A 22,468-nucleotide genomic window follows, 5' to 3' on the forward strand; every position below is an offset into this window, starting at 1 on the left:
ACCTCCTCCAGGACACCTCAGGCTCAGATATCACCCCGGGCACAGACATGCCGCACAGACAGCATTGCCCGGGGCTTCCCAGTGCTCACCATCGCTGCCCATCACTACCCAGTGCTGACCAGAACTGATTAGTGCTGACAAAGGCTTTATGGCACTGACCAGTGCTTGCCCAGTTACCGTCCAGGGCTGACCAGTGCTGCCTATGGCTTTTCAGTGCTCACCAGTGCTGATCAGAGCTGCCCAGCACTGCCAAGTGCTGCCCATTGCTGCCCAGCACTAACCAAGGTTGATGATCAGGGCTGATGGGGGCGTCTCATCCTTCCCAGTGTTGTTCCAGGTGGAGAACAGACTTCAACAGCCCACCAGCAGCACTCATGGCACCCCGGGGAGAATGGATGCCCCCCGTACCCTTTCTCATCCTCTACAAGGTTCTGGGGATGGAGCCCTGCGGACAGATCCCATCCTGGGTATCCCCTGGCCCACAGCCCACTGGATGCAGCTCCCTCATGGCCACCCACTGCAGCCATGGCCCAGCTGCCCTCATTCCCTACTGGGTGTCCAGCTGCAGAGCTGGCCATGGGCCCAGTGCTCGGTTTCCCCCTTCCAGTCCCCCCCGATAAGAAGGCAAGCTTGCCTCAGAGTCAAGGTGACAACCCCACAGACAGTATAAAGGCCTCCTGCACTGCCACAGCCCCACAGCCAGCCCCATCATGTTGCTGCTGGGTGCCCTGCTGCTAGCCCTGGCCCTGCTCTGTGCCTGGGGACTGGCACACCAGCGAGCCACCTCAGCGATGGGGATGGGTTCAGGGCGCCCACGGAGCCTGCCAGCCCTGCCTCTGGTGGGGAGCCTGCTGCATCTGACAGGGCACCCCCAGCTCCACCTGCGGCTTTGGCGCCTGCAGGGCCGCTACGGCAGCCTCTACGCCCTCTGGATGGGCTCCCACTATGTGGTGGTGGTCAACAGCTACCAGCATGCCAGGGAGGTGCTGCTGAAGAAGGGGAAGGCTTTCGCTGGACGGCCCCGCACTGTGAGTCAGCAACAGGTTTTGGGGGATCCCCTTCCACTGTGGCATGGGGTGAGGTGGGGGCGCTCCCAAGAAAAGTACCAGCACCCAGCATGATCTGTCTCCTCTGCCCATCCTGTCTGCAGCAAGGCAACGGCAGGGGCAGCCCCTCTCTGCCCTGTTCCCAGGGCAAATCCTACACATCTTCTATCCCTAGGGTGACTGTTCTTCCCTGGGGGCTGGCTGTATCTCAGGGCATGGGGATGTGGGTTCAGGTACCACCAGGCTCCCTGCACCCCCTAAGTTTGCTGGGCACCCCAGGCCCTAACCTTGACATCTGTCCCCAGACTTTTTCTTCGGTTCCTGTGAGGGAGGGAAAGCAAAGCTCATGGCCCACCAGCATTAACCAACAGCCTCATATGCTGTCTCTGGAATGAGATGATCTCCTAGCATCACTGCTCCCCAGTACACAGTCCCTGTGTGGCTGCCCTGCAGGGGGGGGTGACCTCAGTGCTGCCTGTTGCACAGGTGACCACGGACCTACTGTCCCGGGGGGGCAAGGACATCGCCTTTGCCAGCTATGGGCCCCTCTGGAAGTTTCAGCGCAAGCTGGTGCATGCTGCCCTCTCCATGTTCGGGGAGGGCTCGCTTGCCCTGGAGAGAATCAGTAAGTGCCCTCCACCAGGCCACAGGCTCCCTCCCAGCTCTGTCTCCCTCACCTGCTTGACCCAGGCTGGACTATTCTCTTCTCCATTCCCTAATCTCCTGGGAAATGAGGAGAGACTCATTGGCACAGCCCAGCCTCCCCAGCATCCTCTCAGTTTTCCTAGCAGAAGCTCAGGCCCCCTCCTTCCATGCCCAGTACTTTACCACCACCTCTCCCCATGTGTTTTCCACCCCGAGCTTTGATTCCTGTCACTCACTGAGGCACAGAGCCAGCTCCCGGCCCTCCAGGCTCCTTGCTCCACCCAGGAGGAGCCTCAAGCTGCACACAGAGATTTCTCTACTTGTTTCCGCTCTCTCTGCCCCTCCCTAGCACCCAGCATAATTCTTTCTGCCTGTCCCAACTCCTCAGGGCTCAGCGCTGTCTGGGGCATGCTTGCTGCAGGCAGCACACCCTGAGTGAGTGGGGGACTCCTCTTTCCAGCCCTGAGCTGCCCCCTTCATCACCCCCTTGGCATCACCATCACACCCTCACCTGCCTCTCCCCTCCACCCCAGTCTGCCAGGAGGCTGCATCCCTGTGTGAGACACTCAGCGCTGTGCAGGATATGGCCCTGGACATGGCCCCTGAGCTCACACGGGCTGTCACCAACGTGGTCTGCTCCCTCTGCTTCAACTCCTCATACCGGCGTGGGGACCCTGAATTTGAGGCCATGCTGGAGTACAGCCAGGGTATTGTGGATACTGTGGCCAAGGAGAGTTTGGTGGACATCTTCCCTTGGCTCCAGGTGAGCAGGGGCACAGGGACTGCCTGTTCCTCTCACTTCAGATGAGAGGAAGGAGCTGGGATGTGTCCTGTAGGAGCAGGACTTGAGGACCCTGAGGTTAGGAGGGTCTCTGCCCCAGTGTTCCACGAGAGTAGGTACCCTGGTGGGCGTGGAGTGATAGCCTGGAGGTCTGCAGAGGCTGAGCTGGAGTTTCCTGTTGTAATGCAGCTTTTCTCCCCCAGATTTTCCCCAACAAGGACCTGGCCCTTCTGAAGAGATGCCTGAAGATCCGGGACCAGCTGCTCCAGCAAAAGTTCACTGAACACAAGGTGCCAACAGGGCCAGCACAGGGAGATATTCATGAGTGGTGGGGTGTTGGAGGTGGTGTGGAGGGGACTGTACCCAGAACAGCCCAGCTCACATGTGTCTCCTGGTAGGAAGCCTTCAGTGGGGACACTGTGAGGGACCTCATGGATGCCCTTCTGCAAGTAAGGCACAGTGCCAGGAACAGCAGCCCACCAGCACCAGGGCTGGAGCTGACTGACGACCACCTCCTCATGACAGTGGGGGACATCTTTGGTGCTGGTGTGGAGACCACCACGACTGTGCTCAAATGGGCTGTGCTCTACCTGCTCCACTACCCTGAGGTAGGGCTTTGAGGAAAGCAAATGCCAAGAGAGATGTCAGGTTTTGCAGATAAGTAGGATCAGGATGTGGGCATTTTACTTCCGCCTGCACACCCTGCCAGGACATGCTGCTGATGCTGGGTGTACCTCACTGCCATGGGGAGCCCCCATGCACAGGGCACCCCCCTCCTAAGGCTCCAACCCCAGCCCTTGTTCCTCTCCCAGGTCCAGAGGAAGATCCAGGAGGAGATTGACCAGAAGATCGGCCTGGCACGTCACCCCCACCTCAGCGACCGCCCACTGCTGCCCTACCTGGAGGCCACCATCAGTGAAGTGCTGCGTATCCGGCCTGTGTCCCCCCTGCTCATCCCACACGTGTCTTTGGCTGACACCAGGTGAGACCCCACTAGGGGACAGCCTGTACAAGGGCTGAGACTGCAGAAGCCATCTCATTCTGTGTTTGCCTTGCAGCATTGGGGAATACTCCATCCCCAAGGGCGCCAGGGTCATCATCAACCTCTGGTCTGTACACCACGATGAGAAGGAGTGGGACAAGCCTGAGGAGTTCAACCCTGGTGGGTTGGGTGCTCCCTGTCCTCTTTGGGGAACAGGGAACAGCATGGTGGGCACAGCAGGGCTGAGCCCGGGGGAGAGTTGGTGGTGGGAGGTAGAGCTGCTCCCCTACTGTCTGGGGCATTTGCACCATCTTTTTTGCATCTCACAAGGACAGACGTGATGAGCTTGGGCAGGTCTCAGGCAGAAGGAACAATCCCTGCTAATGCCAGCGGTGCCCTTTCCCTTGCAGGCCGCTTCCTGGATGAGCAGGGCCAGCACATCCATTCACCCTCGCCCAGCTACCTGCCCTTTGGAGCAGGGATCCGTGTCTGCCTGGGCGAAGTTCTGGCCAAGATGGAGCTCTTCCTCTTCCTGGCCTGGGTGCTGCAGAGGTTTACGCTTGAGTGCCCCCAAGACCAGCCCCTGCCCTCACTGGAGGGCAAGTTTGGTGTCGTGCTGCAGGTGCAGAAGTTTCAGGTGAAGGCCAGGCTGCGGGACGCCTGGCACTTGGCCTCATGACGGGGACAAGCCCTGGAGCCCAGGCAGTGGTGGAGTGGGAGGGAATGGAACGGGACCATGGAGGCTATGCCCTGCCTGTCCCACAAACGTGGGGCTGTCCAGATAAAGCTGTTCCCAACGCAGCATGGCTCTGGCTATTTTTTGGGCAGGCAACGGAGGGCAGGGAGTGGCAGAAAGGTGCTTGAGGCATATCATGGCCCCACAACTTCATGTGAGCACTGGGCTGAGCTGGGAGGCCACAGCCCCTTCCTCCTCCTGGGGATGGGGAGTGGGGAGCCCATCTGGAGATAACCATGAGCCATGGAGACCAGCCACCAGCATAGCTGCTGGGGGAAGGGCCCACTCCAGCTGAGTAAGAGAGAAAATAAGACCAGGGGGCAGTTTAGGGGCAAGGGATGACCCAGTTGTGCTCAGCAGCTGTGAGCCTGGGTAGGGGACCTGAGCTGGCCCCCGCCTCAGATTCTGCACTGGAACCAGGGAGAACAGGTTGCCCAGAGAACTCATGGATGCTCCCTCCATGGAGGTATTCAAGGCCAGGCTGGATGAGGCCTTGAGCTACCTGGTCTGGTGGAAGGTGTCCTTCCCATGGCAGGTGGGTTGGAAACAGGTGATTGTTAAGGTCCCTTCCAACTCAAACCATTCTATGAATCTATCAACAACTGCAATATGGACTGGGAGCTGAGCCCACCACAGGGTAGAGAGAGCTCCCACAGCCCTAAGGGCCTTCCTCTTCCCCATCTCAGAGCTGCATGTTCCCACTGCTGGGACTGCCTTACCTTGTTCCTCACAGGGAAAAAAGGAAACAGCTTTGAGTTTCGTGCAATTTTAGCTCCCTGTCATCTTCCTCTCCCCCGCTGCTGCCAGCACAGGCAGGCAGCACACATGAGTGCCTGCACGCACAGGTACTTGGCAGCCTGTGTGCGCAAAGCGCAGAGCTGTGTTCATGCTGCTGTTAGCTCCTTGTAGGACTACAGGGCTCTCCAGTTGCATCCCGTGTGCCAGCTGCTGTGCAAAGGCACAGGCAGCCCCAGCTCTGGCTGAAAGCAGGGCCCTCCACTGCCCAGGGACACAGAAGAATGGGACTTGGGGGTGCTGGTGGTTGAGAAGCTCAACATGAGCCACCAGTGTGCACTTGCAGCCCAGAAAGCAAATCACATCCTGGGCTGCACCAAGAGAAGCAGAGCCACCAGGTCGAGGGAGTTGATTCTCCCCCTCTACTCCACTCTGGTTGGACCCCACCTGGAGTCCAGTTCTGGAGCCCCTATTACAAGAAGAATGTGGATGTGCTGGAATGTGTCCACAGAAGGGTCATGAGGATGATCAGAGGGCTGGAGCTCTTCTCCTATGAGGACAGACAGAGAGTTGGTGCTTTTCAGTCTGGAGAAGAGAAGGCTCTGAGGAGACCTTACAGTGGCCTTCCAGTATCTTAAAGGGGCTTACAAGAAAGCTGATGAGGGACTTTTTAGGGTGTCAGGTAATGATAGGGCTAGGGGAAGGGAACAAAAAAAGAAATGGGTAGATTCAGATTGGATGTTAGGAAGAAATTCTTCCCCATGAGGGTGATGAGGCAATGGAACAGGTTGACCAGGGAGGTGGTAAAAGCTCCATCCCTGGAGGTTTTTAAGGCCAGGCTGGATGTGGCTCTAAGCAACCTGATCTAGCGTGAGGTATCCCTGCCCATGGTAGGGGGGTTGGAACTAGATGATCCTTGAGGTCCCTTCCAACCCTGACAATTCTATGATTTTAAGAGTACCCAGAGGCACCTTGTCCCTGTGGGCTGTGCTCAGCTGCAGCCTCCCTAGGCCCAATGTGTGGGCACCATGGAGCTGAGGGCTGCTGACATTCACTGTGCAGCAGGGTGGCATCTCCTGCCTGTATGGTGTCCCCAAGCACTGATGTTCACTGGTTGGATTTTGGCCGTCACTTCCAGCAACGTAACCTTCCCGTAACACGAGGGGCTGTTTGCTTTCGCTGAAAACTACTGTGCCACAGAGGACAGCATGAAATTAGGCTCCTGGTTCTCCATTACTTGACCTTTTAATATTTAACTAAATAGCAACACAGTTATGACTCAGGGCATCTAGAGGGAAAGCAGCCAGGGCAGAAGGGAAAGCCTTGCACAGCCCCAGCATAGTGCAACACCCCCAGCCCTGTATAACCCCACATTCTGCACCTTTTCTATTTCCCCCTGCCCTCTCTCTCATGCTAGCAGGCAGGCAAACTGACATAAAACTTCCCCACCACTAAACTTTCTACCTCTCTGTCACAATGTGTGTTTTCTTTCTAAGTGCCAGCACTTTGCTTACACTCATCCTTCTCATTGGTCAGCATCTTGTGCCAAATGGCTCTCATCAGCCTGCAGTATAGCACAGGAGGGATGAAGGCAGTGTGTTTTTGGCCTGGCACAGAGCCAGGAGCATCTTCCCTGCTCCCAGTCCATTCTTGTGTCAGCTCAGGGTGGAAGGGAGGAGCTGGAAGAACTGCTATGCACATGCCTGTCCCTGGGGCAATCCTTGGGGCACACAGCTGACCTACCAGAAACAGGGCAGAGGGGAGTGATGCCAGCAGAGTCTGAAACTGGGTGGGTGGAGGGGGATAGGGCTCAAAGTGGGTTTGGAGAAAAACAAATGCTCTGGGCTTTGATGGGAAGTGGCATTGCTGCTTTCCCTGCTCTAGATCCTGTCCCAGGCAGCATGTGCTGGCAGAGAGATTCTTTTCCAGTCTCCTGCAGTCACCAGTAGCCACAGCATCTTGCTGACTTCAGGAGCATCAGCCCAGGACCTCCAGCATCTCTGTACCTGGTGGCCAAGGCACTACATTTGTTCTCACAGGGCAGCACCTTGCACATGCACTGCCATCGCCAAGGCACTCCCAGCAAGGTTCGTGCATTCACAGCAAGCATTCAAAATGGGCAGAAATGGGGACTTTGGGACCAGGGATGTTTCTAAGCTGGAGGACACCTCTGGCCACTTGCACAAAGTGCACTCTCTGGCTGGGTTTCCCTATTCGCCAGGGCCAGCACGTGCTGTTCCCAGGCCTGGAGACTAGCCCCATTCTTCAGACCCCATCACACTGAGCCCAGCCCTACTGTGGGTGTCTTGCTTCCTGTCCCAGCCCACCTACTCCCAATCAGCTGACTGGGGGAAAATGCTGTTGCAGAGGGCTTCGGTACCCAGCAGCAGCTGCCTGGCTCCCTGGGAGCTGGTAAACAGCTGCCAGTATGACTGCTTCCCACTCTGGGAACGGGCAGAGGTGCTGATGAATCACCTGGGTGGTGCTTATGACCTGACAGTTGCTCTGGGGCCATGCTCCTGCACTCCAACCCCTGAGCCCAACTGACAGCTTGACGTGGGATACTGGCAGTGAGGTAGCACCACACCCAGCCTATGGCAGTTCCCTGCCTCCTCCCTGAGCCCCCTGCAGAAGTCAGGGTTGCTTGAGATGTAAGACTCTCAAATCAACCACCCTGGATGAGCCCTTTGGCTTCATTCAGACCTGGCACTGGGCAAACTGGAACTCCAAAAACTGGGGGAAGAAGGCAACCATGCCTACAGGAGAGACAGAGGAATTTCAGCCACCAGGTTTCAGGTGGCCAAGCATGGGCAGCAGCTGAAAACGCTGAGGCCTCTGCTGCTGAAATAGTACTGCTGTAATGGCTTGGGTCACATTGGGTCCTTGCCCTCACTCAGGGGCCATGCAAGGTATTTGCACAGGGGGAGCCCAGGACAGAAGTGAGCAATGGCAAAGGGCGTGGAAGGCAAGTTCAGGGGAGTTGGGAACCAGTGACAGTGGAAAGGATGAAGCTTCTTCATTCCTAGCTTTTCCCAGACTGTACTTCAGGTACCCCATGAAGCAGAGGTGCAGCACTAAGGACCCAAGTGCACCAAGAAGAGTAAGCCCAAACCTTCCCAGTGCACAAACTCATTTTTGGGGGGTACAAGTACCCCACAGTGCCCATCTGGCCCAGATGTTACAGCACTCAGCTCTGGAGTCCTTAAGTTTTGAGGGGCTTAGCTTTGCACCAGGCAGCTGACAGCCCGGAGCTCTGCCAGTCTGCTGCAGCTGGGGTGGGAGGAGTGAACAACACTCAAAATACCTTCGGGCTCTGAAGAGGGCATGGCATCAGGCGAGCTGAGTAAGCACAAACCTCAGGACACAGCTGGTCACAAGCCAAAAAGCAAATCAAGAAAAAAGTCAGCAGCCTGTGACCCCCCCCAACCCCGACACAGAGACTGCAGCGCTTGCACCACCCCTGGAATGCTCTGGTGTGGGCACCAGTCCCATCTGATAAAAAGATTATCTGTACTGCAAGGGACAGCACAGAGGAACCAGCTCTGATGAAAAAGGTGACTCATCCTGACCTTCCCACGCTGCCTGCTATGGGATGCTCTGGGCCCAGTCCAGGTTTTTCCTGTAGAAACAAAAGAAGAAAAAATAATAAGGAGGGGGAAACCTCCCCAGAATGTGTTGCTCAGAAAGGGTGACTGAGGGGCAGGAGGCAGCAGGCTGTGGGGAGAGGTGAGAGGAGTTTATTCACCAGAGTGAGACGATGCCTTGGGCTCCCTGCCAAGCTCCACCGGGAGTGGGTCACTGTGGGACGAGCCCAGCCAGGGCATGCAGAGCACAGGATATTTGGCTGTGGGAGCCCAAGCTGCATGGGGCAGGAAGTGAGCACGTCCCAGGCTCTCACTGCTGACGTACATCACAGAATGGTAGAGGTTTTCAAAGGACCTCTGGAGATCATCTAATCCACCCCCCCTGCTAACACAGAACTCCAAGCAGCAAGTGGCACCCAGGTAGCCCAGAGTTCCCATCACTAGGTGGCAGAGCTTTCAGAGAAGCCTTTTGAGTTCGTTTCTGTCCCAGAGGCTTGCTCAGGTTTCCTGCCCTCAGGAAGTTTTTGATGACTGCACCTAATGCGGAAGTTTAACTGCACCTCAGTTTTCTTTAGCCTCGGGTTAGGCAGGTACAAGCGCTGAAAGCCAGCAAGCACCAAGACACTCAATTGCCTCCTCCTCCATCTTCAGCCAACACCCATCCACTGGGTTGTACAAATGTGATGAATATGCTGCAGAAAAATCACATGGGTGCTCCCAGAGGGGAATTTGCATCATCAGAGCTGGAGTCCCTTGGGAACAATGAAGCAGTGCTGAAGTACCCACCAGTCCCAGGAGGCCCTGCTGTGCCTGGAGGGCTCTGTGCCAGAGCTACCACATGACAGAGCCTGTCCCAGGGGACACACCCCAAGCCTGGCAGGAGGTCCAATGGGTCCTTGCCCTCAGAGCCAACTTCAGTGGCTGAAAACATGCTGTGTAAGTGGCATTGCACCATCACGGACTCCAGCAAATTAAGATTTCAAGGACTGGCATCAACACTTAAAGCACATTGTAAAGAAAAACGAGCAGTGGATTGACACTAATTAATTCTCAATTGTGCTGCACTGTTTACAATGCAGTTTTGAACTGAAGTTTTCATGACTCCCATAAATCACTTGTCCCTTATACCTGGAAATGGGTGGGTTTAGTGCTCTGGTGTTAGAGATGCACACTTACCTGTGTCCTCACACCTTCCTTCTGCATTCTACACCCATAGTGTCTGGGAGAAGAGCTCTCTTCGGGCTCTGTTGGCTTTCTACAAAGGGAGAATCAAGGACCTTTTTAAAGCTCCAGAACTGGAGCTCTGGAACTCCTCTGCTTGTTCATGTTTTTCCCCCTGCAGAGGCACCAGCCAGGATGTCTCTAAAGAGCTCACCTGCCCAGTGTCCTGCCCTGCACCTTTCCTCCTCCCCACATCTGCTGCCCCAAGTCCAGGTCTAAAAGCATGAAGCATCAAGGGCCACAGTGATAGCCCTCTTCCTACTCATGCACAGACATTAGTTTTGCCCCATTTGCTCCTTATGGTCTTGAAAAGCCTAAAAAACCTCCAGGAGTCATGAAACGTGCACAACGCTGCTTCTTCTGGACTTTTAAGACTAGAAACATCAGCTCAGCTTACTGGTACTCACCTCTATGTACAGAGTAAAAGTAGGATGGTTCCCTGAGCCTGTAGTAGAATAGCAAGAAAGCAAACAAGGAGATTTTTCTCCTATGCCACCAGATATGTTGGCATAAGGTTTCCCACAGGCACACAGCCATCCCCAGGATTTACAGCAGTAAAACCCCACTCTAAGAACGGATGTGCTTTTTTAGCTTCCTCTGTGGTGCACAGAACAAAGCCAGGTGCTGATACATACAGAATTCCTAGGGGTGGCACTGGGGATCTTTAATTAATTTCTTAAAAGATGTGCATGGTCAGCAAATACAACTGGAAGCCACCAGTCCTCAGGTGGCCTTGGTGCACAGTGAGCCAGCCCAGCGCTGGGGCACACGCAGCCTCCACGTTACTGCTCATGTTCCAGGCATCCAGGAACGAGGCCTTCTGAATCCAAATCGGAGTCCTTGTAAAATGCTTAAGAGCACCATAAGATGCAAACTGAAGAGTCACCTTCATCAGCTGTTCTGATAGAAGAGAAAGGCTGTGATGGGCCAAGGAGTGAGATTCTCCTAAACCTTGTAAGGTAAAAGTGCCCTCCTCAAATACGTGGGTGCAACACTGAAACAAGCACCACTTGCCTTGCTCCACCATCTGTAGCCAGCACAATGCTACACAACCTCCAGCTCAGGAAAAAAAAAAACAAACTACAAACCAAATCCACCAACTAAATCATCTTAATTCATAACCCCACAAAATGATACACATACACATGGGCGAGTTACCAGAAAAGGCATTGTATTTTGGTTTCCACCTTATTTAAAACTGATTTTGGTTTTCAATCAATCAAATCTGAGCATGTCCAAGTTCAGTTTTAAATTATTAATTTCCCCCCTGACTGCATAACAGTAATGATCTGGACAACCATAATTATAAAATGGAGGGGGAGAAAACCCAAGAACAAGAGACATAGTCTGAACTGTGCTCTCCTCCACATGAGCACTCTAGGGAATGTTAGTTTCAGCTCTTTGTTGTTTTTTTTTTTCTTCTTTGTTTGTTTGTTTGTTTTTCCCTTCAGGTTGTTACTAACAAAATCTCTACCGTTTATTAAAGCAAAGCTACAGTAAAATTTTCTTGCAGTCTTACAGCAGGCTTTCCATATTATACCAGTAGGACTTGCATGCATGGATTGCAGTCACACACACACACACACACACACTCACAGACATTATACAGTAGCCAGTTGCCACCATAAAAAAGGAAAGAAAACAACAACAAAAAGAAACCAACCAACCAACCAAACAACAACCCACCCCACCAGACATTAATTTCTTTTAAGTGGTCAACATTAGAATCGCAACAAACTTATGAATAATAAAAAAAACCAAAACAAACAAAAACAAACCAAAACCCACCCGAAAAACCCAAAAGAAACCCAAACCAAAACACCTGCACAGGTCTTCCACATCTACACAGTAAAAGTCATCCCTTTGCAATGGACGGAGCTCTCGTCTCCATTTGTTCAACATGCACGGCTGAAGCTTGAAGGCACACTGGCCAAAGAGAGCCCTGTTCTTTTTTTTTTTATGTCATCTTAACTCAAGTGTGCTGCTCTCAGGGTGCAAAAAAAAAAAAAAAGGGGGGGGGGAGGGAAATAAAATAAAATGAAGGCAAGCCCTTTTGCAGCACACCGGGAAAAGGTCATTCAGAGACCACAGTACTTATAAGGCAGCCCAGCTGCCTGGATTCTACTTCTAACTGTGCTCTTCGAGGCATTGAAGGAATACACTTGTCTTTAAAAATGACAGAGAAAGGCAAATTTCTGCAAACCCTTTCTTTTCAAACTGCTTACAGTAGACTTAACTCCTTCTGGAAGAAACTGGTCCTTCAGTCAACAGCTTCAGGTGGGAAACACCTTACCTGCTGTCTTAAAACACTGAAGGACCAGAGATTATAGGACTGATGTGTTCCGGCATTCATCAGCTTCAGGAAAACTTGACACCAAAAAGGAAAAAAAAAAAAAAAGACCAAAAAAAAAAAAGGACCAAAAAACCCCAAACCAAACCAAAACCAAACAAAAAAAAACCCCCAAACAAACAAACAAACAAAAAAAAAAACACCCTGCAATGAAAAGAAATCCCCAATGCCTCAAGAGCATTATATCAAACCAGAACTCTTGGGCTACTGACTGCTGGCACTGTCAGAAGCTGCTTGCTTCTGGGAAGACACCTGGAGGTTGAAGCCTTACAGTGATTTTGAATCCTCACAGGGTGAGATTTGCTGAGCTTTACTGATTGTGAGATAAAGCAGTGTTTCAGAAAACTAAACCCAACAAACTCGTAATAACCATCACCAAAATCACCATTGGGAAAATTCCATTTGTTAGAAGGTCTTATTGAGAAACATCAGTCCCTGTCCTGCAGAGCAGGACTGACATGATTAACAAAACCCAGAGCGACCTGTCCCCCACAAGCCGAGCCTTTGAGAACTAGTCCCCGAATTACACTGGAGGGGGAGAAAGAAAAACAAACTAAAGAAAGAAGGCTGTATCACCTTTTCCTCCTGTTAAAGTTTTAATCCTCTTATTCCACTTTTATTTCTTTGTATTTTCCCCCAGTTCTCCTTTCCACTCTGCCGCTTTAGCTGGGGGAGTTACTAGTACAAGAGTTTGGAGAGTCCTGCTCGTTTATTGTGTTCAAGAGTACACACACCGGCTGCCGGGGCAGGTGGTGGTGGCTGTGTTCACGGTGCTCCTCTTCCGTGGCATTAAAAAGCCCTTCCTCCTCGTCCCCGTGGGGACGGCCACTGCAGCTGTCACAGAAGTCCAGGGGCCCGTCCAGAGCATCATCGATGAGCCCGTCAAACTCCTTCAGGTCGTCATCGTGATGGCCCCGGTTGCAAACACAGACCTCGATGCCCGAGTCGCCGGTGAAACGGCGCTGCCTTCCCGGCGTCTTGTCCTTCCCGTCGGGAATGGCGCTGCTCTGCTCTAAGCTCTCAGAGCTGTAACCTTTCAGCAGTCCCTCCTTGCACTCTGTATCCTTATCGGGGCCGGCCCTCTCCACGAGCTCGGCTCCTGTGCTGGTGCCGCCGGGCTCAACACTTTGCATTTTGGCAACCGCTCGCTCAGGCAGCGAGGCGGTGGAGGGCTCAGGGTCCCCGAGGCCGGGTGGCCCCCCGGCGTTGTCAGTACTGCTGTTATTGCTGCTGGCTGCTGCCGAGCTGCTCTGTGCTGGCTGCAGGTTTCTCGGTGCGTCTGGGATTGTGCTACTGCTGCCTGCTGGGATGCACTGCTGATGTAAGGCACTGTATGGTGGTGGTGGGGTCGGTGGTCGGTTCACCACTTCCTCATAGGGAGGTAGTAAATAATTTGGCAAAAACCCTAAAATTGGGAAGCAAGCAGAGGTTATTTCATGAACATCTGATCTTGGGAAACAAGTCATTAGTATCAGTATCTCACCTGTCACCTACCAGCTCAATGGGCTTCACAGGGGATGCTAAACCTTGGCCCAAATAAGACTTGGCATGTTTTAGAGAAGCAGCAGTTGTGGCACAGGAAGGCACCATTACAACAGGGGATGGATACAGTTGGGAACAGCAGCGTGGTCTCCTGGCTCTCAAGTCAATGCTGAAAGCTGCCAGAGAATGTGCCCCCCACTGCCTTGTACCCTAGTATAGCCCCCACAAATCACACCAAGGGTAGAGGGAACAGCTCAGGAGATAGCTCACCAGCCCTCTCCAACACTGGCTTTTCAGCTGAGTTGCCACTTTCAAGATCAATATTTTGTCTCAAAAAGCTTTGTGCAAATATGAAGAGACATGAGCAGTTACACAGAACTTAGGCTTTTGGTGGCTCTCGTAGTGCTGGATTCATTTTTTCTGCTGCAGCCAGAATAAACTGGCCACACAGGCAAAAGAGTTTGGTTTATTACTTACAGTCCCTCAAATCCACAGAAGATTTTGTTTATTTCTTAAGAGGCACAAAGTATAGGCAGAATGGAGTAGAAATATTTAAATAGATACTGGAAACATTTAAAGATAGAACTGCAGTTTTCCATGTGAAACTGCATATCCCTAGGGCTGGGGAGAAAAAGGCTGCTGGGGTTATTTCTGAGGTGGCTGCAAGAGTTTCAACAAGAAAAGCAAGTTCATACATGCAATTCAACAGTCCATTACAAGAAACCCAGTCATGGTACCTCCAGTCAAAAGGCTGAGACCTGCTATTCAAGCACAGCATAGCAGGTCACATTGGAGAGCACAAAGCAATTGTGCTTTCCCTGAGCTGTGGGCAACAGCTCCTTTGTGCCAAGCCCTAGGGCTGCTCACAAGCAGCGTGGTCTGGGAGTGGTAGCACAGGGTGGGAGCCTACATGGTCCCTGCTGAGGCAATACTTCCACCCAGACTGTGTGACTGAATTCTATGAAGCTAATTCCCATATCTCAGTCCCATCAACAGCAAGTAAAGGCTGGAAAGGAGGAGTATCTGTAAAGTCCTGAATAAGACCTTTTAGGAATGTTCTGAGAAAAACACCCAGGGAATCCATGCACTCAAGAGAGCTGAATCAAGGGGGAGTGTGAAGGCGCTGTAGCTGGTGTGGTTCAACTCCAGACTGAAGAAGGCTCATAGGCAGCCAGCAGCTGGAATACGCCACCTCCCCTCTACAAGCCAAGGTTAGGCAGCAGAGCTACCCACCACTTCCTATGGTGCCCATCCACTGGTCCCTGCAACACGAGGAACTTGCTGCTGCCCTGCTTCTCCTGACCTCAAGGAAGAACGGTGTGAGAGAGATACCTACGGAAATAAAACGGCAGGGCTGAATAGTTGTGAGCTTCCCGGTAAGCGATCAGGTTGATCTCGTGTTGCCGCTGCTGGGCCTGAAGGCGATGCTTGGTGCGTCGGTGATGGCAAACACAACAGCAGCTGAGGATGATGATGATGGTCCATACCAGCCAGAACCCTGCAGTGGGGTAGAGCAAGCGTTATCCGCAGTGTGAGACACGCATTCAAACCCAGGACGCCCCATGAGAATGACTGGGAAAATCATCAGAAAGCCTGGATCTGAAGCCCACGCTGCTCTACAGGCAGAAAAACACATTGTGCCAGGAGGCCTCGACACAGAATCACAGAAACATTCAGGTTGGAAAAGACCCTCAGGATCACCAAGCCCAACCGAGAACCCTACTCTGCAAGGTTCACCCCTAAACCATGTCCCCAAGCACCACATCCAAAAACATCCAGGGTTGGTGACTCAACCACCTCCCTGGTCAGCCCATTCCAATGCCTGACCACTCTTGCTGTGAAAAATTTTTTCCTAATGTCCAGTCTAAACCTACCAAGCTGTAGCTTGAGGTCATTCCCTGGACCTGTGTGGGTGACTGCTACACTGGCAGCCTTGACAGAATTGGGTAACTCTGTACACACTTGGGTACAACGTGGAGTACGTACAATATGTACAACTCTAGAGGAGAACAACATATGGAGACAGGGCTCAGTTCCCCTTCACCATCGCTCCCACCCCTTGGATATAATCCCTTCTAGCCAAAAATATGAACAGGGCTGTGAATAGCACTGAACTTGTCTCCCACAGCCACTTGGGTTTGAAAATAACAATTAAGACACAAAAGACACTCTGCAGATCGACCACAGAAGAAGAGAAAAACCCCAAGCATTATGTTTGGCTTTTGTTTGTGCTGCTCTTTAATTTCCAGCTCAAATCCTTCATTGTTATGTTTAACAAAACCATACTCTTTTTACATAAATGTCTAAAAATATTTTTTAAACTTTTTTTTTATTCAGTGTCCTAAATTATCCAAAAATTAAACCAGCCCCCACCCCACCACCACAATCAAGAAACCAAACTTTGTGCTCTGTTTGTGGTGACTGCTGGTTTCTGTGCACTGTCATACCATATGCACTCTGCTCCTTAAAAAGGCATTTTGGAGTGAGCACTTCCTGAGTTTTCTCCAAACCCTCCAGCACATGGAGCAATTCCCCTTTTGCACAGATCCCCCTTCACACTTGTAGACAACTAAAAAAAAACGTTTCTGAGCCACACTTCAAAAGAGCTCCACCATTCACTCCAGATTATGCTTTTGTCTTCTGCAGCTACAGCCCACAGCTCTACCTGCCTCAGAGGCACCTGTAATCTATCTTTGTTAAACTCAGTTTTTGCAGCTCGGGATACCAGGAGAGCTCCCCCTCTAGAAACACATAGGCCTGGAAACCACTCCTCAGCAGAGATCACAGCACCTTTTTTCTTCCAAAAGACCTCTGCCAATCTTCATTATTCCAAAACAGACATAATGAAGACTCCTAGTGCTACAGCCCATTTTTAGCCCTGTGAGATCAAACTGCCTTTTCTCCCCATTAAAAACCTCTAGTCCCTCCTTTACAATACCTTGGTGTTCTCAGCATCCTCTGCTGAGTTAGCGATGTCTCCTCTGCTAAGAGCTGGGTGAAGAAAGGTGAACAGTTTAGGAATGTGAAGAATGAGAGCAGTATTGCCCTGGCTTAGGACAAAGTGCAATCAACCCATGTTACCCATCTCAGTCTCACACTGGCCTGTTCGTAGGTGAACTGGATATGCTGCATCAGACCTCTGAGCATTTTGAGCAGGGACTTTCACCTCCCTGTGTCGTAACCCAAATTCTTCCTGTATTTTGGCACTGCAACCTGAAATCTCTCTCTTGAGTTCTGCAAGTGATTTCCCTAATGGACTGGACACTACCCTATATCCAAGCTTACCAAAACCTGCTATCAAATAAAAAAAGTGTTATGTGCTCCACTATCCTTGCTTGGCTGCAGATCAAGGTTCTTAGGTAGCCTGCTCAGCTCTGCCATGAAAGGCAGAGAGAAGACTGTGATCTTTGCTCCAGAGAAGCAAAAGACAAAGCACTCAAGATGCCCTCTGCACTTCCTTCAAAACAAACTGAGAAAGTTCTTCACCATGAGAGTGGTGAGACACTGGAACAGGTTGCCCAGGGAGGTGGTAGAAGCCCCATCCCTGGAGGTTTTTAAGGCCAAACTGGATGCAATTCTCAGCAACCTGATCTAGTGTGAGATGTCCCTGCCCATGACAGAGGAGTTGGAACTGGATGATCCTTGAGGTCCCTTCCAACCTTAACAATTCTATGATTCTATGATACTGAAGTGTCCAACTCAGCCCAAACACTCTCCTGCTTCTAAAAAAGCCTTTTTATGTAAACTAAAAAGCATTGGTCTAGTCCACCCTTTGCTCTGAAGCCAGGCTTTTGCAATCATCCCTGCAGCTCCTCCACTACCAGCACCTTGCCAAGCAAACCCAGTACACACTGGCTATCCCACTGTACAGTGTTTCTTGCTAAGAGAAGGTGCCTTGGCTCTTGCTTGCTGAGGAAGAATGAACACACTCATCGAAACCAGCTCATCAGCACAGTGTGCCCCCACACACTGGAGCAGTTCATCTTCTAAGGACTCCTTATTTTCCAAGAGCAATCCATGATTGTGTGTTCAAAAACAACGGAAAGTTACACCCAGCTATCCAGGGATTTTAGCTACAGTTATGAAAACAGATGCTTTTTAACACATCTGATCATGTCCTTTCCCAAGGACTATAAATGTAATGGTAACAAGCAGCACTTAGTTAGTTAAGAGGGCCTGGAGAACTGCCACTGTTAAGCAATCTCAGCTGCAGCAGCCGAGTTTTTCTGCAGGGGATAAGTGCTCCCACCCAAGCCTGTGTCCAGAGGATGAAAAAAGCATTGCTTTAGAAAACTTCTCTACTCATTCCAAAGAAATCCCTAAGTGCTTTGCAGACAAGCTGATGCACAAGCTCCGAGCAGGGGTCAAAGCCAGCTCAGCCATTCCTGGGAAGACGTGCAGCAGCTCTGTACACAACAGGCAGTAACAACACACAACAGTTTAGGATAATGAATTAATGCTGGATCCTACTGAAACCACAGGTGGCATTTTAAGTAAACAGACCACAGTTTACTGGACTGCAACCTGGCCATGGTGCCAGGAACAACACCTCCTTTCTCACGCAAAGGGTCTATGCAGGCTTGCGACCACAAGTGGATGAGATCTGTTGTTTTTCCTTGGAATTTCCAGAAAAATAACCCACTAATACCATGTTATTGCCTGGTTTCATTAACTGCTAACACTTCCTAGAACTTCTAGGAAATTACTCAACTCCTGACTCAGCATGAGCCCAAGGACTTGCCTGGGTGATCACAGGAGATCAGTAGCATGTGCCCACCACAGCCATTTGCTGACCTGATTTCCAGTGTCCTTTATAACAGCTTTGCCTCCACCTCGTCACACAACAGCACATCTCCACCGCAGGGTCAAAAACCCCTTTCCCCCCCCAGGACACAGAAAGCATAAGATGGGACACCTATAGGTGCTGAGGCACATGAGAGGCTTCTTGGTTGTTGCTTGAGCAGGGCTGCCAGCTCTGAGACAAGGATCTGGTGCAGTTCCAGTTGCAAGCCCAGCGTGGTGCTGGGAGTCCAGGGCCTCCATAAAAGGCCATACAGTATGCCCTAGCCAGAAGTTTGGGCACAGCTGCAATTTTGGCTGCAGCATAGAAAAACTGTAAAAGCCTAGCAAATAGAGTGCACGGTCACTTCTCTGGAACAAAGCTGCACGCAGCAGGCCAAGTGCAACTGCAAATATTATGTCTAAAAGTATGAAGCAAACACTGAAGATGTCCAGGGCTGAGCTGTGCATTTGTGCACCTAGTGATGGCTGGCTTGCAACCAGCAGCAGGGAAGTAAGCTGAGCAGACCACTGGCTCATTTAATGGGAGGGGAAGGAGGGGAATTTCAAATTCACCCAAAGCCAAGAGCGTGGAAGCGTGGAGGATGAGCACAGCAGCCGTACGCACCAACGCCTTGTTTGTGGCAAAGGCAGGTACTGGCTCTGCCTTGTGTTGAAAACAGGAGAGATGTGCAAAGGCAACGTAAGTTTAGCGTTAAAAGGCCTCTAAAAGCCAAGTAAAATTGGGCTTCTGGTTGCCTTTGCAGTCATTAAAAGTTTTCCCTGAATTCTTCAGCGTGTTCCTCCTTACCAAATCAACACAAGCTGGATCCAGCTGCATTGTGTCTAGCGATAGGACAAAGAGGAATGGTTTTAAGGTGAGGGAGAGTAGGTTTAGACTAGATTCTAAGAAATTTTTCACCGTGAAGGTTGTGAGACTCTGGAATGGGTTGCCCAGAAGGGTTGTGGATGCCCCCTCCCTGGAAGTGTTCAAGGCCAGGTTGGATGAGGTCCTGAGCAACCAAGTCTAGTTGAGAGGTGTCTCTGCTCATGGCAGGGAGGTTAGAACAGATCATCTCTAAGGCCCCTTCCAACCTAGGCCATTCTATGATCACTGCAAAAGGAGAAAAGCTTGGGACACACTGCGTATCCTGAGCCAAGAATGCCCTTAATGTCTGATTTGAGAGAAAATTGTTTGCTGCTGCCAACCCGTCAGTGACTGCTGGGAACAAAGGTTCACAGCAACCTGATGACAACATGTCAGGTAGAGAGCAAACAGGGTCCTTGGAAAAACAACCACTGATGGACAGCATCAACAGAAGCAGTGGACCATTTTGGAGCTAGAGGCACCAGGGGCCCATCAGACTTCAAGGCAATTTCAGGCTCACTCTTGGTTTATGGGAAGAGTGAGAAGCTGAAACACTTTTCAGTCCAAAAAAGGCAGAGTCCTGAGAACCACTGCTGTATTTTCTGTCAGATTCCCTGGAGATGCCAGTAGGTGGACAATGATGCCAAAGAGTGAATCAGACACAGCCAAGGACCAGAGTTTTGCTGAGGTTTCCCCAGCAGAGTATCAAAACCTTTCATAACAATACAAAAGGAGTACCAGCCTCTTAGTCAGCATCAGACAGGCTCAGAGCTGAAAGCCCTACATGAGTGCCAAGCTCAGAGGGTCAGAACAGGAGCCACAGAAAGACCCAGGCACACAATTAGCTCCCATGAAAGCCATCTCTCACAGGCAGAGGGAACACAGAAGAAAGAGAAGGCTGCTATCTTTACAGCATCCTTGGGAAAGGGAGCCTCATCACATGGTCATGCACCAGAGGTGTTTTTACCAGCTGTGAAAGCTCACTCCATGCTTAAAGCTCCAAGGAAAACCTCTCCAGAACACTGACCATAGTGTTTTGCTCAAACTTAATAATAAAATAATTTAAGAATAAAAACTCCAAAGTATTCCCTCCTCATGAAAAATGAGGGAGCAATGTTCAGTCTGATGCTGTACTGTTTCTGCTGCCTGGAACATTGCCATCAGCATTCCCTTTGAGAGAAGCTCCTTTTATCCTGTGCAAAATGGAAAACATTTTCTGGAGCGTTCCAAGGGTAGAAACAGAGAAATCTGCCCTCAAGTTCATGGTAAACTTGGACAAATGCCATCACTCTGTTGGCAGGAACCCCCCTAAAAGCAAGCCAAAACATACTGCAAAGTGGGTTTGTGTCTTCCTGACAAGCATCTGGGTAATAGTTTTGGCTCCATGAGAGCTGGTTCTGAACAGAAGGAGAAGTGGGACAATTTCATTGACTAAAAAGAGATGTCCCAAATGGCAGCCTCAGTCAGCTGTGGCTGGAAAAAAAAAAAAAAAAAAATTGTCTTTCACATGGCCAATGCCATCAAAGATACGAGAGAGATTAACTCATACCACAACGTGGATGCACTTGGGTTTAACAGTGTCCTTGGCACAGAGACTGCATTGTCTCCTTCACCTTCAGACATAAGCCTACATGAGCCAACACTGCTGCTCAAGAATGGATCCAGGCCATTGGCTTATGAACATTTTAAGAAAGAAAAACAAGCTGGTGAACGCCATGGTCCTCTTCTGCCTGTCTCTTCCATACCTCCTGCTGCCTCCTCCACCTCCTCTTGTGCCAGCACAAAGTTGTGTGCAACTGTGGTTTGAGGGAATGAGAGCAGGTTGAAACCCATCTGCCAAACACAACAGCAAGAAGGGAAAGACTGTGACTTCCAGTGACAGTTTTATGTCAGTTTAAACCAGTGGAATTGCAGCGCCAGCCTGATCGTGCTGCAGGAAAAAGTTACTGAATGTTGGTAGAGTACAATGGCAAAAGAAAAAAAAAAAAAGACATCTCCAAATCCTGCTCTCTTGCTCCAAGACTGGTAACTCAGACAAAACAAGATGGGCCTTAACTGCAGCTGGCTTCAGTTTTCAGTACAGTTGGAGATTAAATCTTGTGAAGAGTGACTGAGGGAGCTGGGGCTGTTTAGTTTGGAAAAGAGGAGGCTGAGGGGAAACCTCATTGCTCTCTACAACTACCTGAAAGGACATTGTGAGAGGCTGGTGCTGGTCTCTTCTCACAGGTAATTAGTGATAGAACAAGAGGGAATGGCCTCAAGCTGCAACTGGGTAGGTTTAGACTGGACATTAGGAAACATTTTTCCCAGCAAGAGAGGTCAGGCATTGGAATGTGCTGCCCAGGGAGGTGGCTGAGTCACCAACCCTGGATGTGTTTGAAGGTTGTTTGGATGTGGTGCTTGGGGATATGGTTTAGGGGTGAATCTTGCAGAATACAGTTGTTGGTTGGACTTGGTGATCCTGAGGGTCTTTTCCAACCTGAATGATTCTATGATTCTGTGATTCAGTATGCACAGAGAGAAGTTTCAGAAAAATCTTTTACTTATTTTGCAATGAGAGTCAACTTGAAGCACTAAATCTGTAGACAGTTTTTATGCCTCTCTTCTGGGGAAGAAGCCTTTGAAGAGAGATTGTTCCAGTACTCCGGAAGATACGTTTGAAAGTCCAGTCACCATTCCAGATGACTTCCCCTTACCCTTTTATGTGGGTAAAATATATGTCAAACAGTGGTCTAACAGATCAGAGGGGAACATCTCAAGCTGTGCAAGGGGAAGTTTAGGCTTGATCTTAGAAAGAAGTTCTTCACAGAAAGAGAGATTGCCCATTGGAATGGGCTGCCCAGGGAGGTGGTGGGGTTGATGTCCTTGGATGTGTTTAAGAAAAGACTGGATTGAGGTACTTAGTGCTATGATCTAGTTGATCAGTTAGGGTTGGGTGATTGGTTGGACTTGATGATCTTAGAGGTCTCTTCCAATCTGGTTGATTCTGTGATCTAGCTGAGACCACGTCCAGAACATCTGGGAACAAGATCTTGAGAACAGCCTACACTAACAGATCTGCATAACGGGTGGGGACCTGGGCTGGAGGTGCAGAAGGCAGGGAGTGAAACAGCACCAGTGAGCTCTCTTGCCTTTCCTTGCTGTTTTAACACAGAGCAGGTAGAAGCAGGCCACATGGGGCAAAAGTCAGCACCTGCACAGTCACACCATGCAAGACAGCTTGCCTTCTCCTTTGTATTTGTGAATTTTACTGAGCCAC

The 22,468-nt window shown here is 50.8% G+C and overlaps 2 protein-coding genes across 3 annotated transcripts in view; one reads left to right on the forward strand and one right to left on the reverse strand.

Moving 5' to 3' along the window:
• The first annotated feature begins 710 nt into the window (after window positions 1-710).
• On the forward strand, window positions 711-4,133 carry LOC128968107 (steroid 17-alpha-hydroxylase/17,20 lyase). Its single transcript, XM_054382434.1, has 8 exons — window positions 711-1,028; window positions 1,533-1,671; window positions 2,225-2,454; window positions 2,676-2,762; window positions 2,871-3,080; window positions 3,285-3,454; window positions 3,531-3,634; window positions 3,865-4,133. The coding sequence occupies exons 1-8, from the start codon at window positions 711-713 to the stop codon at window positions 4,131-4,133; spliced, it is 1,527 nt and encodes a 508-aa protein (XP_054238409.1).
• Window positions 4,134-12,539: 8,406 nt separating this feature from the next.
• Window positions 12,540-22,468, reverse strand: part of WBP1L (WW domain binding protein 1 like) — a 60,279-nt gene continuing 50,350 nt past the window's right edge. For both annotated transcript variants that reach the window (XM_054382461.1, XM_054382462.1), the window contains exons 3-4: window positions 14,899-15,060; window positions 12,540-13,485 (exon numbers count right to left, since the gene is read on the reverse strand). In XM_054382461.1, the coding sequence (XP_054238436.1) occupies window positions 12,743-13,485; window positions 14,899-15,060 (905 nt within the window). In that variant the 3' untranslated portion in view covers window positions 12,540-12,742. The remainder of the gene's footprint in view (window positions 13,486-14,898; window positions 15,061-22,468) is intronic.

Source organism: Indicator indicator, chromosome 7 (assembly GCF_027791375.1).
Source record: "Indicator indicator isolate 239-I01 chromosome 7, UM_Iind_1.1, whole genome shotgun sequence".
Classification (NCBI taxonomy): Eukaryota; Metazoa; Chordata; class Aves; order Piciformes; family Indicatoridae; genus Indicator; species Indicator indicator.